Source organism: Hippopotamus amphibius, chromosome 16 (assembly GCF_030028045.1).
Source record: "Hippopotamus amphibius kiboko isolate mHipAmp2 chromosome 16, mHipAmp2.hap2, whole genome shotgun sequence".
NCBI classification, from domain to species: Eukaryota; Metazoa; Chordata; class Mammalia; order Artiodactyla; family Hippopotamidae; genus Hippopotamus; species Hippopotamus amphibius.
This window is the reverse complement of record NC_080201.1, coordinates 61,560,721-61,576,184: the sequence shown is the minus strand read 5'-3', so window position 1 is coordinate 61,576,184 and position 15,464 is coordinate 61,560,721. Positions and strand designations below refer to the sequence as shown.

General features: G+C 41.6%; 1 protein-coding gene and 1 pseudogene across 1 annotated transcript in view; one reads left to right on the top strand and one right to left on the bottom strand.

Moving 5' to 3' along the window:
- The window catches only part of LOC130838163 (zinc finger protein 665-like), a 37,294-nt gene extending 30,398 nt beyond the window's left edge, over positions 1-6,896 (bottom strand). The window contains exons 1-3 of the mRNA XM_057710907.1: positions 6,850-6,896; positions 4,644-4,770; positions 320-1,572 (exon numbers count right to left, since the gene is read on the bottom strand). Of these exons, the coding sequence (XP_057566890.1) occupies positions 320-1,572; positions 4,644-4,770; positions 6,850-6,864 (1,395 nt within the window). The 5' untranslated portion in view covers positions 6,865-6,896. The remainder of the gene's footprint in view (positions 1-319; positions 1,573-4,643; positions 4,771-6,849) is intronic.
- A 6,242-nt stretch (positions 6,897-13,138) lies between these two features.
- Positions 13,139-13,822, top strand: LOC130838162 (60S ribosomal protein L22-like; annotated as a pseudogene).
- Positions 13,823-15,464: the final 1,642 nt, after the last annotated feature.

The window sequence follows — 15,464 nt, the reverse complement described above, 5'->3', positions numbered from 1 at the left end:
GAATTCTCTGATGAATTGCAAGGTATGAATTCTGACTGATGGCCTTGCCACACACATCACATTTATGTAATTTCTTTCCTGAATGGATTATCTGATGTCTACTGAGGTATAAGCCGTGATGAGAGGTTTTGCCACACTCATTACATTTGTTAGATTTCTCACTATTATGAATTGTTGGATGACTTACAAGGTTTGTGTTCTGACTAAAGACTTCAACACACGCATTACATGAGTAAGGTTTTGTGCTAGTATGAATTTCCTTATGACGTCCAAGGATGGCACTTCGATGAAAGGCTCTGCCACATACATCATATTTTTATGGTTTTGCCACTGTATGCATTATTTCATGCCTACTGACGCCCAAGGAAGAATAAAAGGTTTTCCCACAGACACTACGTTTTTGAGGGTTCTCCACAGTATGAACTGTCTGATGAATTATAAGGTCTGGATTGCGACTAAAGACTTTGGCACACATATCACATTTATGCAGTTTCTCTCCTGTATGGATTATCCGATGTCGAGTGAGAATTGAGCTCTGATTAAAGGTTTTACCACACTCATTGCATTTGTAAGGTTTCTCTCCAGTATGAATTCTCCAATGAACTGAAAGCTTTCTTTTCTGACTAAAAACCCTGCCACACTCATTACACTTGTAAGGTTTCTCTCCAGTATGAATTCTTTGATGAATTACAAGGTCTGAATTTTGGCTAAAGACCTTGGCACACACATTGCATTTATATAATTTCTCTCCTGTATGGATTATCCGATGTCGGGTGAGAATTGAGCTCTGATTAAAAGTTTTGCCACACTCATTACATTTGTAAGGTTTCTCTCCAGTATGAATTCTCTGATGAATTGAAAGCTTTCCTTTTGTACTAAAGACCTTGTCACACTCATTACATTTGTAAGGTTTCTCTCCAGTATGAATTCTTTGATGAATTACAAGGTCTGAATTTCGGTTAAAGACTTTGTCGCATACATTGCATTTATGTAATTTCTCTCCTATATGGCTTCTCTGATGACTCCTGAGATTTGAGCCCTGATGAAAGGTTTTGCCATACTCAGTACACTTGTAAGATATTTCCCTGGGTGGGCTCTGGTCTTGTGTCAGTATTGAAGGATGCATAAAATCACTCCCATATATATTAGAAATGTTGGCTGGGACAGGAGGAGAAATTCCTTGAAGTGCTGAAGACGAGGAATTACTGTTGATACTCTTAACAGCTTTATTAAATTCATCAATTTTCTGTTTACTTTTAAACATATGCAGTTCACCCTGAAGGTTTAACACAGGTATATTTCCAATATGGTTGTTTCCTACATCCCTTCTACCATGTTGACTTCTTCTACCAGTGGCATCTTGGTTATGGTACGTAGGAAAATTTTTGTAATTTCTTTCATCACATTTCCACTGAAACCCAAAGTCATGCATATTCTCCTGAATTGCAGGGAGGTAAAAAGGTTTGATTTCCAGGATTTCGTGTCTTCCCAAAATCATTGTTTGGAATACTTCTCCTCTATCAATGTTTGATTTTAGTTGTAATTTCCTTATCATGTGTATATGAGAAATATCTACAAGATATAAAGAACCATAATTTCCTATTCATTACACTGCATGAATAAATGTTTCATGTTGAATACACAATATTAATGAAAAGCAATACTTTTATCAGAGTTATGAAATTTCTCAACCATGATGTTAAATTTTGAGGAACACTAAATAGGATTCTTCGCTACAGAAAGAGTGATTACACGTAATTCAAATTAAGTTTAGCATAGCATAGTTTCACTGTGACAAAAACATTCAAACAGAAAAACATATATTAGCTCTCAAAAAAAGGGTATTTTTCCACTATGACCACAAAGCACATACCAATTAAGAGTAAACATACAAATACCAGAAGTTCAGAAAGGAAATCTGAAGGGAGATGCAAGAAGAATTGAGTTATGTAACTAATAATGTTATTCAAGCATCCCTACTGGAAATGGTTTCTGAGTCATCACGCCTGCACATATTGATTTAGGTCACGTGTTGGAAAAGTTTTTCAGTGCATGAAAGGGGATCACTTTTACAGTGTGAGTAATGAGAAGGTGGAGAGATGGTTGATGAAATGCTGCAGAAACTGAGAAATGAGAACAACTTCAATACACAACCAAACAACAGTATTTCTGTCCGCATCAAGAGACCATGTAAATGGACTTCCCTGACAGTCCATTGGTCAAGACTCTGCACTTCTAAATCAGAGGGCACAGGTTCGATCTCAGGTCAGGGAACTAAGATCCCACATGCCATGGGGCTTGGCCAAAAATTAATAAATAAAAGATACAATAAAATAAACATTAAAAAAAAAAGGGGAGAGATCATGAAAAAATGTAAAGAAAAACCAGGACTGATAAGGGGACTGAATGGAGAGGGAATAAAAAACATAGGGTGTCATAGCTTGTGATTGCACATGTGTGAATAAAACTGTACGAGACAACAAAAAATAATGAGGTTAAAACAAAAGAACTAGCTCAGCAAGTAACACAACATATTCCTTTTTTTTGGCCATACCACGTGGCTTGCTGGATCTTAGTTCCCCAACAAGGGATCAAACCCGAGCCCATGGCAGTGAAAGAACCAAGTCCTAACCACTTGACCACAGGGAATTCCCAATACTATTTCATTTTTAATTGTGGAAATTATACTGTGGGTATGGGGCCAAAACAAAAGGGATTTAAAAAGAGCGGGAATAAAGCAGGTTCACATCTATTACATTATTTGCTATGTAAGATATCAAATTGAATATTCCATAAGTCCTATTCCTACGCATATATTCACAAAGAATATACACAATATTCCAGGAGATGTGAAAGAATGTTCTTAGCAGAAACCTAAAGGAAAAACTACAATAAAGCCATCAAAAAGAGAGTTTCTTCTGTTAAAAAACATACATATACAAAGGAACTGAAAAGCTCCCCAAAGTATTGTAAAAAGAACAAAACTATCATATAATGTAGCAATTAACACTATTGGGAATATATCAAACAACATGAAATCACTGTCTTGAAAGACATCTAACCTCCCACATTCATAACAGCAGTAATCACAATTTCCAAGGCACTGAAACATTCTAACTGTCCAACAGATAGATGGGAAAAAAATCTGGGAGATACATAGAATGTAATTTTATTCACACTTAAAGAAGAAAAAAATCCTGCTATTTTTAACAACACAGAGGGACAATGAGGGTACATACTCAGTAAAATTATTCAGAGAACAAATAATACTGAATGATCCCATTTAAGTGCAAAATATATACATATATATTTTTTTTTTTTTTCCAAAATATATTTTTTTTAAAAAACAGGCATAGTGGGACTTCCCTGGTGGTCCAGTGGTTAAGAATCTGCGTTCCAATGCAAGGAATGTGGGTTAGATGCCTGGTTGGGGAACTAAGATCCCACATGCCAAGGGGCAACTAAGCCCGAAAGCTGCAACTACCAAGTACACGAGCTCTGGAGCCTGCCCGCCACAACTAGAGAAGCCTGTGCACCGCAACAAAAAAGAACCTGCACACCACAATGAAGACCCAATGCAGCTAACAAAAAAATACATACATAAATAAAAATAAAATTTTAAATTTTAAAAAGAGGCATACTAAGAGCATCTGAGAGTAGAACAGTGATTACCAAACTCTGGTAGTAGAATGGGGAGATATTAGCCAAAGGAGTAAATGGCTGAGGGTGGTAAACAAGCAGACAGGGCTTGAGACAGCTCCATGCAGGCTCTGAGGAGCCAGATAGAATGAAAGAGCAGCCAATGTCTTCCATATTCTGATCAGGTCTTCAAAGAACACAAAATGGGGATGGAACCCAGAAACGCTCAGGGGCTGGAGTCTGGACACATCGGCTCTGATCTATATGGGCTGACAACTGAGCATCCAAGGAAATCAAGTCCAAAAGGAGAATAAGGGAGCAAGACAACCCTTTAAAACAACCCTGTTCCTGCTCCTCAAAATCAAGCAACAAGTTCACAGGAGCCAGATCGCCAAGTGTTGCAGACTATGATAAAGACTTTGCCTTTGTTTGTCTCTGGTGGAGCTCCTGCACCACTGGTGGGGTGAAGGGATACATTTTACATGTTGAGATTCAGAGTGATAACTGAGAGAGAAGAAAAATTTCCTCTCAGACTTGACAACAAATAAAATTCTGTTTTCCCAAACAGCTCTCCCACTTGGTAGAGTTTCCCAAAGACTACTAATGCTGCGGTGGGTCTGGACAAATGTTCCGCAAACTCATCCACTGCTTGCCCACTTCTCAGTGCAGAAGGAACAATAATGTCATATGCAGATATAGAGCTCTCTTCCAATAAATACTGAAATCAAAAGCACAGAGGTAGAACACAAGGAATGAAATTTTTTTTAAGTTTCTGCTTGGGCATTAGACATACTTAATCACTGAAAAAGCCCCTGGTATATCGGGAAGTGGCCAGATCACCTGAAGAAAGGGCATGTTTAAACTCCTGATGCTATATCAAAAAGCTTTTCATGCCTAAGTCAACGTGGCTTTGAGCTCAGTTAAGCAAGGCAGGGGATTCTAAAAGGCAAACGAGGGAAAATTCAAAGATACCCTCCTGACTTTTGGAGGGACGTTATCCTTACCCACAGAGATCAGGTTCCTGTAGGTCTCCAACATCACATCCTTGTACAAGGCCCTCTGAGCAGGGTCCAGGCATTTCCACTCTTCTGGAGAGAATTCAATGACCACATCGTTCAGTGTCAACTGTCCCTTAAATAAAAAAACATTTCACCAAGGAGCGATGAGGAGAGTTCTTATTTCAACACAAGATGAGTAGAGGTAAAAGATCGATTAGGATGGGGCTTCCTAGGTGGCGCAGTGGTTAAGAATCCGCCTGCCAATGCAGAGGTCACGGGTTCGATCCCAGCTCCAGGAAGATCCCACATGCCACGGAGCAACTAAGCCCGTGTGCCACAAAAAAAAAAAAAAAAAAAAAAGATCGATTAGGTTGAAGTATGTATTCTGACAGATCCATGGAAAGGTATTTGAAGCTACTTGTATGTCTAATTTTAATTTCTTATGCTTTGTCATTGAGATTACAATATGCTTCAAACAGATTTAGGTTTCTCATTTTTGTGGGCAATACCTGAAATACATACAGATAAAAATTCAACACCAGGTTGTCTCTGTGGAATTCTTAGACATTACATTCTACACACTGAGGGTTAATCGCCCTCCTGGATGTGGAGGAGCGTGAGTGCTGTCTTCAGAGATGACAAGGTCCAGAGTGGCTTTATAAAGACAGCTCAAAACCTCCAATTATGATGGTAATAGCAGCAAAGATGAACATTACATGAACACATCCTATATGCTCTGCATGACTCTAAATGTTTTACATGTATTAACTTATCAACATCATAGCTCATTAAAGAAAGATCTTTTCCCAACTTACAGAAGAGAAAACTGTGTCAGAGACACCCTGAAAAACTCAAGTGAGTTCAAGAATCTAAGGAATCATACAGTAAGCACCTGAACTTTCCTGGACTAAGCCATGGTTGGGCTCTGGAACTGAAGCTTAAAAATCAAAGAGTTAAGTAACACACAGAGCATTAAAAGTTCATCGACAGATGATTCCCTGAGAACACCTGAAAGAAGTTCAAGGTAAACAACATGGAACAGCCTGAAAGGTCATCATATATGTGTCCACACACACACATGCACACAGAATGTTAGTAATCTTAATACTATTTAAACCATGAACATGATAGTGTAGAAAAAATTCAAGGCCAGGGAATATATTGAAGATATAATATCAACTGCAAAAAGATATGATGCGTAGTTTTAAAATCATGTCTTTTATCTAAACCATGGACTTGCACATCCATGTATGTATGCACACACGTCAACACTAAATTAACTGAAACGAGAGTGGTCTCCTGACAGGCTTTCAGACTATTTTTTCATTAGCATATTTATTCATGTGTATTTCACGGTATTTCAGACAGAAATGAAAATGTACAAATTGTACTCAACTGAGTTTCTCAACATGATTCTAGAGTAGGCTACTAAAAAAGAAAATAGCGCAGACATTAAAAAAAAAAGAATAACTGCAATCTCAATAAAATAACTATATGCAAAACTATAAATACAGATTTGTCCATTTGAATTTACACAGATAGGCATTAACAAAATCCAAAAAGGGTTTCTTTGTTTTTTCCACTAAAAAAATACTAATTCAAAATTAGAAAAGTTATTACTATTATACATTATTTTAACAGATTAAGAATTATCACAATGGTAAAGCTAAAAGTTTCTTAGAGAATTATAAAACATGACAAAAAAGAATATGGAAAAAAAATATTGTTATTAAGAAAGACCATTTCACCAAATGTCATGATCAGAAGGAAATACTCGATGCATTCCCTCTGAAGTTACAGTGGAGTGAAGGGCTCCCACCTTTCACCACTGTACAGTGTGCCTGAGCAGGGAACACTAGAGGAAGTAACAGGAGGAAACAGAGAGAGCTCGAGCAAAAGACAAATCTAAGGACAGGAAAAGCAAACAGCAAAAGGAAGGAAAAAGATATTCTATCCTATAGACAGCAGGAGTGACGGCACAGTATCAGACAAAATAAATAGAAAAACCGATGTAACAGATGACATTACATAATCATAAAAGGGTCAACCCTCCAAAAAGATAATTATAAATATGTACTGAGGGAAGGAACTAGGTAAGGATGAATGTACAGGTACCAGGAAGGACACCTCCGAGTCAGAGAGGATTAGCAGGTCCAAAGAAGGGCACTGCAGGATGGATAGACTGAAGAATCAACTGAGAATATGACTTCACCTGAGAAGGAGCCATTTCTTACTCCTTTTCTTTCCTCTTCCTCCTCTTCTTACAGGCTTCTTACTCAGACCATGTGAGTCTTTAGAGGTCGATCTTCAAAGTTGAAAACATGCTGTTTAGTGCTTATAATCAACATTCCCCCTTCCTGTGCCACAACCACACACACTGAAGACCTCACCATGTGGAACAGACAGCCCTCTGCTGCTCACTGTCTCAGGAGGGACTCGGGACAGTAAACTCCCACACAGAGACGAGCAAATGAGTTTTTTCACACTTTCTTCAGATCACACTCTCCTCCTGGTGAGGCCCTCACGTACACAGCAGCAGTGTGCACCTCAGCTAGAACCGACAATCCCCTTCAGGTCACAGACCAGCCCTGATCCATCCCTATGCAGAGCAGAGCCTCTCGCCCTCAGCCCAGATCTCAGCCCTCAGGAATGGGGGAACTCAGAGTCACGATGCTCAGTGATGGATCCAGATTAGAACATCCTGGGGAAACTTAAGTATTACTCATATTTGGCCCCATCCCAACTACTTTAAAAGGCATCTCTGGTCTGGAAGCATAAAATTTTTATATAAAGATGCCTTATTCAAATCAATGTGAATCCTGGGTTGAGTGTCACCTAGAGGAGGTAAGCCCAACAGACCTCCCACTTTCTTTTTCTTTTCAAGCTCTAGTGAGGTATAATTGATGAATAAAAATGGTATACATATAAGTTGTACAATGTGATTATTTGGGAGATGTATACACTGTAATAATTATCAGCATCAAATAATTTACACTTCCATTAACGTACAATTATTTCTGTGTGGTGAAAACACTAAAATTTTACTCCCTCAACAATTCTCTGGTATATTGTAACACACTATGATTAACCATAGTCAGCATGGTGCACACAGATCCCCAGAACTTACTCATTTTACAAAAGAAAGTTTCTAACCCTCGGGCAACATCTCCCCATTTTCTCCACCACCCAGCCCCTGGTAACAACCTTTCTACTCCACAGCTTTATGAGTTTTACATCTCTAGTTTCCACACAGAATTTATCTTTTTCTGTCAAGCTTATTTCAATGAGCATATTCTCTCTAGTTTCACTCATTTTGTCACAAATCATAGGCTCCTTCAGTTTTACGGCTGAATTTTGTGAGTGTGTGTGTATGTTTATGTATGTATGTATATACAAAATATAAAATCTCTTCATTATTCATTCATTTTGTCAACATTTTGGTTCTTTCTACAACTTGGCTGTTGTGAATAATGCATTAATGCTTATGGGAGGGCAAATATTTCACCCAATATAGTGCTTTCATTGCCTTTGGATATCAAGCTGGAGGTGGGTTTGACAGATTGTGTCTGTTTACATTAAATTTACTGAGAAATCTCAGTATTGTTTTTCATAATAGCCATATTATCTATATTCCTACCAACAGGGCATAAGCCTGCTTTGTTCTCTTGTATAGTGCCTGTATGTGTTGAGACAGATAAAGAGAGGACAGTACAGAAACAAGCACGAGACTGGCAGCAAAAAAGTTAACAGCTATTTCTTTCCAAGGATAAGCCTCTAGACTATAGATCACTGTGGTGTTGGAGCCATTTGATTCTTGAAACAATCTTTCCATACATGACAGGATTTTATGGCCCCTCTTAACTTTCATTCTAGACACACATCTAGCAGAAGCTCCCTGCTGAAAACATTCTGCCATCTGATATAAAACTCATAAATTCCAGTATGGACACAAATAAACTTACAAACTCTTATGGGGTCGAACACAATCTCCAGACACTCCATTAATGATCCTTGTATAAAATACCAAATAACAAACCAAACTCTTAATAACTCATGCATCAGGAAAAAATGCATATACCCAAGGATTAGCAGACCAAAATCCCACATTTTCATTTACAATGATTCCAGCACAAACACTGTCATCTTCAAAACCTAATTAAAAAGATGTCTCCAATGATATATATGCCTCAGAGAGACGCCAACGTCCCCAAGGAAGTCTTCTAAATTCTCTTTTGTACCTTTCATAGTGCTTCTGAAATGTTCTTTACTCACAACCCAAAATCCTCAAAAATACCAAAGGTAACGCAAAAAATGATCTCTGAGACTTTCCCAATATTACGTGGAGGTTTACACGATGATTCTTACCCTCCCAAAAGAGTCAACACAAGTCACTGCTTAGAATGGATGCTATATAGCACCCTCTAGATCCATTCCTGCAGTACCATGGCACCCATCCTCCTACACCCAGAGTTCCCTGGGGGTATATCTCAGGGCATAGCTCTAATAACACTGGAGGAAAATGGTTCGCTCTTTCTAAATCCACTGTTTTCACTCCTCCTCAGGTGTGACCCAATGTAACCAATACATGCAAACCTCAGTCCCAGCATCTATGTTTCAGGGAAGCTGAGCTAGGACTCCATGGCACCTGAAACCATGCAATGTACCCCCACAACCACACATAAACCAATGTCATGGTGCTCCAGCCAGAATTAAGACATCCCCTGCCAATACTTCCCCACACCCTTGATACCACAAGGGACTGGTGCACACACCATTTATTGGGCTCCTGTTGATGCCCGCACGTGCTGCCATATACCTCATGCAGACCCTACCCGCTCCACCTCACTCTCCCAACTTCTCTACCTCTCCTCCACGAAAACATAAGGAAAAGTGATAAAAGCGAAAAGGCCTCTCAGCAAAGCTCTTGCAACAAGAACAAAGAAGCTCCCACCCAAACTACACTGGGCATTCGGTATGAAGATCAAAAAGTTGGCCCTCTGGAGAATACCTGCCAGCAACCGGGGACGTTATGGAGCCAGTGAAAAAGGCATTTGAGTTCAGTGAGAGAGTCATAAAGACAGAGGGTCCTCAACTTTCTTGTCTCCTGTTCTTCCCACTCATATCTAATTGGAAAACACATTCCCTATTTAGGGTAATCTCCTTCACATCCCCTTAGATCCTGGGCCTTCTGCCCACCCTTACCACAGTAAATCACCATCATTGACTCTGAGCGGAGGAAATGCTGGAAGGCAAAGCACTTGTCAGGGTGGCAACTGGTCTCAAGCTGTGCAGACCCTGGGACACCCGGAGCTATGGCAGAGCAGTAACGCAGCAGACTAAACATGAGGACAACTGACAACACTGCAAGAGAACACCAGCTGTATAGTGCTTCTTGGGCCTCCCTACATCTTTTTGCTCTGGAGTAATGAAGCAGCCACACAGGTAAAGATCAATAAAAGCTGAAATATTCAGAATAAATAAGGGAACTATCCGCATCACCTATCCTGTTACCTTGGTATTCCCTGAGGAGTACTCAGCCCAATGGACATTCCTAGCATCTGAAAGCATAGCACGAGTGAGGTGTTGCAGACACCCTGGGAAGAAGATGAACACTGTGTCCTTCAATGGAGGTAAAGAGAAAGGACTCAAAATATTCAATGGAGAAGTGCATTTCTGTTGAGGGGGACTGATATTGAGGCAGTAAAACCAGGTTAATGTCACAGAGATTGCTGGGGGATGGGCAGACACCTCTGGGCTAAGACCTGGAGGATGTATGGCCAGAATCATGCTGATTTAAAAGAACAAGGTGGGATTCCTAGGTGGAGCAGTCGTTAAGAATCCGTCTGCCAATGCAGGGGACACAGGTTCGAGCCCTGCTCCAGGAAGATCCCACATGCCACGGAGCAACTAAGCCCGTGCGCCACAACTATTGAGCCCATGTGCTGCAACTACTGAAGCCCACGTGCCTAGAGCCTGTGCTCCGCAACAAGAGAAGCCATGGCAATGAGGAGCCCGTGCACCACAACAAAGAGTAGCCCCCCCTCACCGCAACTAAAGAAAGCCCGCACACAGCAAAAAAAGACACAACACAGCCAATAAAATAAATAAATAAATTAAAAAAAAAAAAAAAGAACAAGGTAAGAGGAGCAACTAAGATCTGAAACATGAAAGGTTTTGGTGTTTGAGAACAGAGAAAAATTGAATGTGACCAGGACAGTGTGAACCATGAGAATAGGGTCAGTTCCCAGGATGAGGCTGGAGACACTGGCAGGACCCTGAAGATGATACAGGGCTGTGTAGCTACAGGAAGGAATCCTCTCTGACTATGAATTTTCAGACTATGAGGCTATGTTCCAGTCTCAATCCTAGCATTTTTGCTTTTCATTCTGGGACGACTGGGAACACCTAAAAATTCTAAATAAAACAGGACATTCTCACAAGAAAGAATTCCCACACACAGACAAACACACAATTTTGGCCAATCATTTTAGGACTCAATGTTCCTCAGACTCACAGTTTCTGAGTCTAGACTCTCATCTCCATCTTACAAGTTGGCTCCCTGAGGCCCAGAAGGGAGACATTTCTGAGAAAGCCCTGTTGAATCAACGGAATCAAGTGGAACTAAAGTCTGAAATGGGATCCTCAAGGGTAAGTGGGGAGGCTTTGTCCTTGTCGCCCATCGAATCTAAAACACCAGGACCAGGGCTTCCCTGGTGGCACAGTGGTTAAGAATCTGCATGCCAACGCAGGGGACACAGGTCTCCTGGCACGGGAAGATCCCACGTGCAGTGGAGCAACTAAGCCCTTGTGCCACAACTACTGAGCCTGTGCTCTAGAGCCCGGGAGCCACAACTATTGAAACCATGTACCACAACTACTGAAGCCCGCGCACCTAGAGCTGCTCCCCGTCTTGCTGCTCTTTATCCCCAACCTTTCTGGTTGTCCTAAATATCCATATATTTCTGCATCTTTATTCCCAAACTCTGCTTCATCTTCGATCTCCCGGTTACAGCCCTTCTATATGTGCTACGATCCTTTTGTCCCCACTCTCTGGCACCCCAGGTGGCTATGCCTCCTTCCTGCTTTCTCTCTTCTGCTCTTCTAAAGTCACGAGTTTTCCTCTCTTTCTCTCCCAACACCACGGTTCTCTGAAGGCCACGGCTGCAACTCTTATGCTCTCTGCCCACTCCCTGTGGGAAGCGCCTCCCTCCTACCGCTAACACATGGCTCCTATCCCTATGCTGCTATCCCATCTGTTCTCCTTCATTCCCTCCTCCTCCCTCCTCCTCCTCCTCAGTTTTTCTACTTCTCTATCAGTCGCTCTGTCTCTGCTTCTCCTGATTCCCTCGCCCAGGAATTGACAGGGATGGAGGCTGAAGCTGCCCGCCTATTAGAAGAGGCTATTTTCCAGCGGGGTGGACCTTGGGGACGGAAGGACACTGGGTGTCACGCGGCTGACCCAGGTCACCTCCCCCTACACGGGGTGAGGGGAAGGGCTAAGAAGGGGAGGGACAGAAGGTCCGCCCTGAGGCGACGCGAGGACAGAGGGGCTGGGGGGGGGGGTCTCAGGAGAAGAGCGGGCTCCCCAGGGTCCCAGGACCAGGCTGGGGACACGGCCCCTCCGGGAGCGCGGCGGCCGGCGCTGCTCCAGGGGCCGAAAGGGAGAGCGAATCCACCTCACGAAAGATGGCTTTACTTCAGGGAGCGAAGCTCCATAAAAGGGTTTTAAGCAGGAAAGTGTTGCAAAAGGCGCTGTCTTCGTGGACCGAAGACAGAAAAGCCAAAGGCCCCGCACCCGCCTCAGAGCGATCTCAAACCCAAAGGAAAAGATACCCAACCCGCGACGGCGACTTCTGGGTTTACTTGGGGCGGAGTGCCGGGTTCTGGGATTTTAGGTCCCTACTGACTCCGAAACCCTGAGGATGAAGTAAACGGGTCGCGACCGCACGGAGTTACACTACGAAGTAAAAACTTACGCTCTGCAGCCCGACATTCGCCTCACGCTCACCGTCTCTACTTCTGCAGGAAGCTGCGGACGCCTGAGGGAAGAGGCGGGGCTTCCGGGGCGGGGCCTGGGCGGAGCGCTACTGCGAGGGGCGGGGCTGTGGGAGTCCGGGTCAGCGAAGAGAGCCCCGGGGGTACACGGCACGCGGCCAGGAGGGGAGGGCCGTTAAGGTTCTGTCCATAACAGTTTTAAGGTAAAAGCTTACAATTGTATGGCCGAGTTTTGCAAAAACTAAGATGATTCCTCTTCAGTTAAAAACACGTTAAATAAAAAGCTTTCTTTTTTCCAACAGGTTTCCCGCATGTACCCCTAGTGAGGCTGAAGCAATTCAGAGCTCTGGAAACTTGGGTTTCCAAGTGATTGCTGTGGGGCCGTGATTGGACCCAGGAACGTTTCCTGCAATTAGAATTAATTTAAGCAGTTTTAGGAAATAAAAACTGGACTTTGCTTTGTATCACAAACTAGAATGTGCATTACAAAACTCTGCCGATGTAGAATGGGCTATTTCATACTGAAACTGAAGAACGGATATTCTGGCCTATCAGCCTCTGGCTGCCACCTTGGAGCCCGTGAAAACGTGAAGAACCTTGTGGCGAAAGGGGGTATTAAAAAAAAAAAAGCAGTTCCTGAAGTTTGTCTTTCTCTTGTCTGTACCCATCCCGTGCAAATGAAATCATGGATGCTGCCACTTTTGAGATGTTTCTTCAGGAGAGAATCAAAGTGAATAGAAAAGCTGTAAGTCTTGGTTGGAGGCGTTGTAAGAAGCAAGATTACTGTAACTTCTGAAGTGTCTTTTTCCAAAAGGTATTTGAAATATCTCACCAAAAATATCTAAAGAAAAATCTACGTGATTTGTTACTCGGTGCGCCAAACTTATGAACCGTGTTACTTCCAAATTAATCAAGATGAAGAGGAGGAAAATAATTAAAACGCAATTATCTGGGGACTTCCCTGGTGGTCCAGTGGCTAAGACCCCTGCTACAAATGGAGGGTGCTTGGGTTCAGTTTCTGATCAGGGAACTAGATCCCACATGCTGCAGCTAAAAGATCTCGCATTTGTCAAGGAAGATCCAAGATCCTGCAGGCTGCAACTAAGACGCAGCACAAATAAAAAAATTAATTTAAAAAAAAAAACTCAATTGCCTGGAATATTTTGTATGAGTTCTTGAATAAAACTTAGGAACCAACCAACCAACAAACAAACAAAAAAGAAGAGAAAAAGAAAAACACCAAGGTTGAAAAAGAAACCAAACACATGATTGTTTCTATTCTGTTTCTATTCCCGATTGACTCCACACTACTCAGTTCCAGAGATTCAAGGACCAGACCTGGGGTCTGAGACCGGAGGACTAAGGCATCTCCGCTAGTCACAATATTGTACAATAATTTCAGAAGTTGGTATCGTTTTACACTTGTTCCTGCCTAATGGGAAATGTGTCTTTATACATCATAACTGTGAACCATTTTTTCCTCTGTGAATACAACTTCCTCTTGGATAATGTTTCTTGCAGAACTATGTGATAATCAGTGTACCTGCATTATCATCATCATCATCATCATCATCATTATATTATTTGGCTGCATTGGGTCTTTGATGCTGTGCACAGGTTTTCTCTAGTTGCAGTGAGTGGGGGACTACTCTTCATTGCACTCCACAGGCTTCTTACTGTAGTGGCTTCTCATTGTGGAGCACACGGGCTCTAGCTGCACAGGCTTCAATAGTTGCAGCTCGGGCTCAGCAGTTGTGGCTCACAGGCTCTGGAGCACAGGCTCAGTAGTTACGACACATGGGCTTAGTTGCTCCGTGGCATGTGGGATCGTCCTGCACCAGGGATAGAACCTGTGTCCTCTGCACTGGCAGGCAGATTCTTAACCACTGCATTATCAGGAAAATCCCAGTGTACCTGTATCTTATTTAAATATTTTTTTTGGGTAATACTGGCCTATAAAATAAAGCTACACGCATGCATTGGAGATATTCCAAATTCAGTTCCAGAGCACTGCAATAAAGCAAATTTCGCAATTTAAGTGGGTCACTCTAATTTTTTATATTTACAGTAAAGAAAAAAGTTATTCTGTAGACTATGAAGTATACAGCAGGATTATGTCTAAAACAAGTTTAAATACCTAAGTGAAATAAACTTCATTTCTGCTTTCACTTCAAGGAGTTGGTCTAGTAGCCACAGAGACATAAGCCTTCATGAAAACCTTGGGGGCACCTTACCTGACCAGCAGGATTTAACTTTTTGTGGGCAAAGAGGTAGAGGCTGCAACTAAAAGATCCCACATGCTGCTAACAAGATTGAACATCCCTGTCTGCAGCAACTAGGACCTGGCCAGGCAAAGAAATAAATGTTAAAAAAAAAAATCACTGGTCAGATACAACATCAGATATATTAAGAAAGGGAAAGTTTGAAGTATTGTAAAAACAACCAAAATGTGACACAGAGACACAAAGTAACCAAATGTTGTTGGAAAAATTGTGCCAAAGACTTTCTCCACCCTTGGTTGCCACAAACCTACAATCTGTAAAACAACGAAGAATCTCTGAAGCGCAGTAAAACAAAGGGCAATAAAATGAAGGATGCTTGTATAGATGTTATAGAAAGTTATTATAACCACAATTATATATGAAGTTAAGCAATTTAAAAGAGGCAACAGATGCTCACAAAATTAAAAACAGATGTTGAGATGTGGAAGGATAGAAATAATTAGCCTTGTTAGTGCAGTAACATAATTAAACAATTTGTCATTGAAGCCAGACAACCTGGATTCAATTCCTGATTCAGACACTGCTGGAATGTGAATGAATGGGTCTGAAT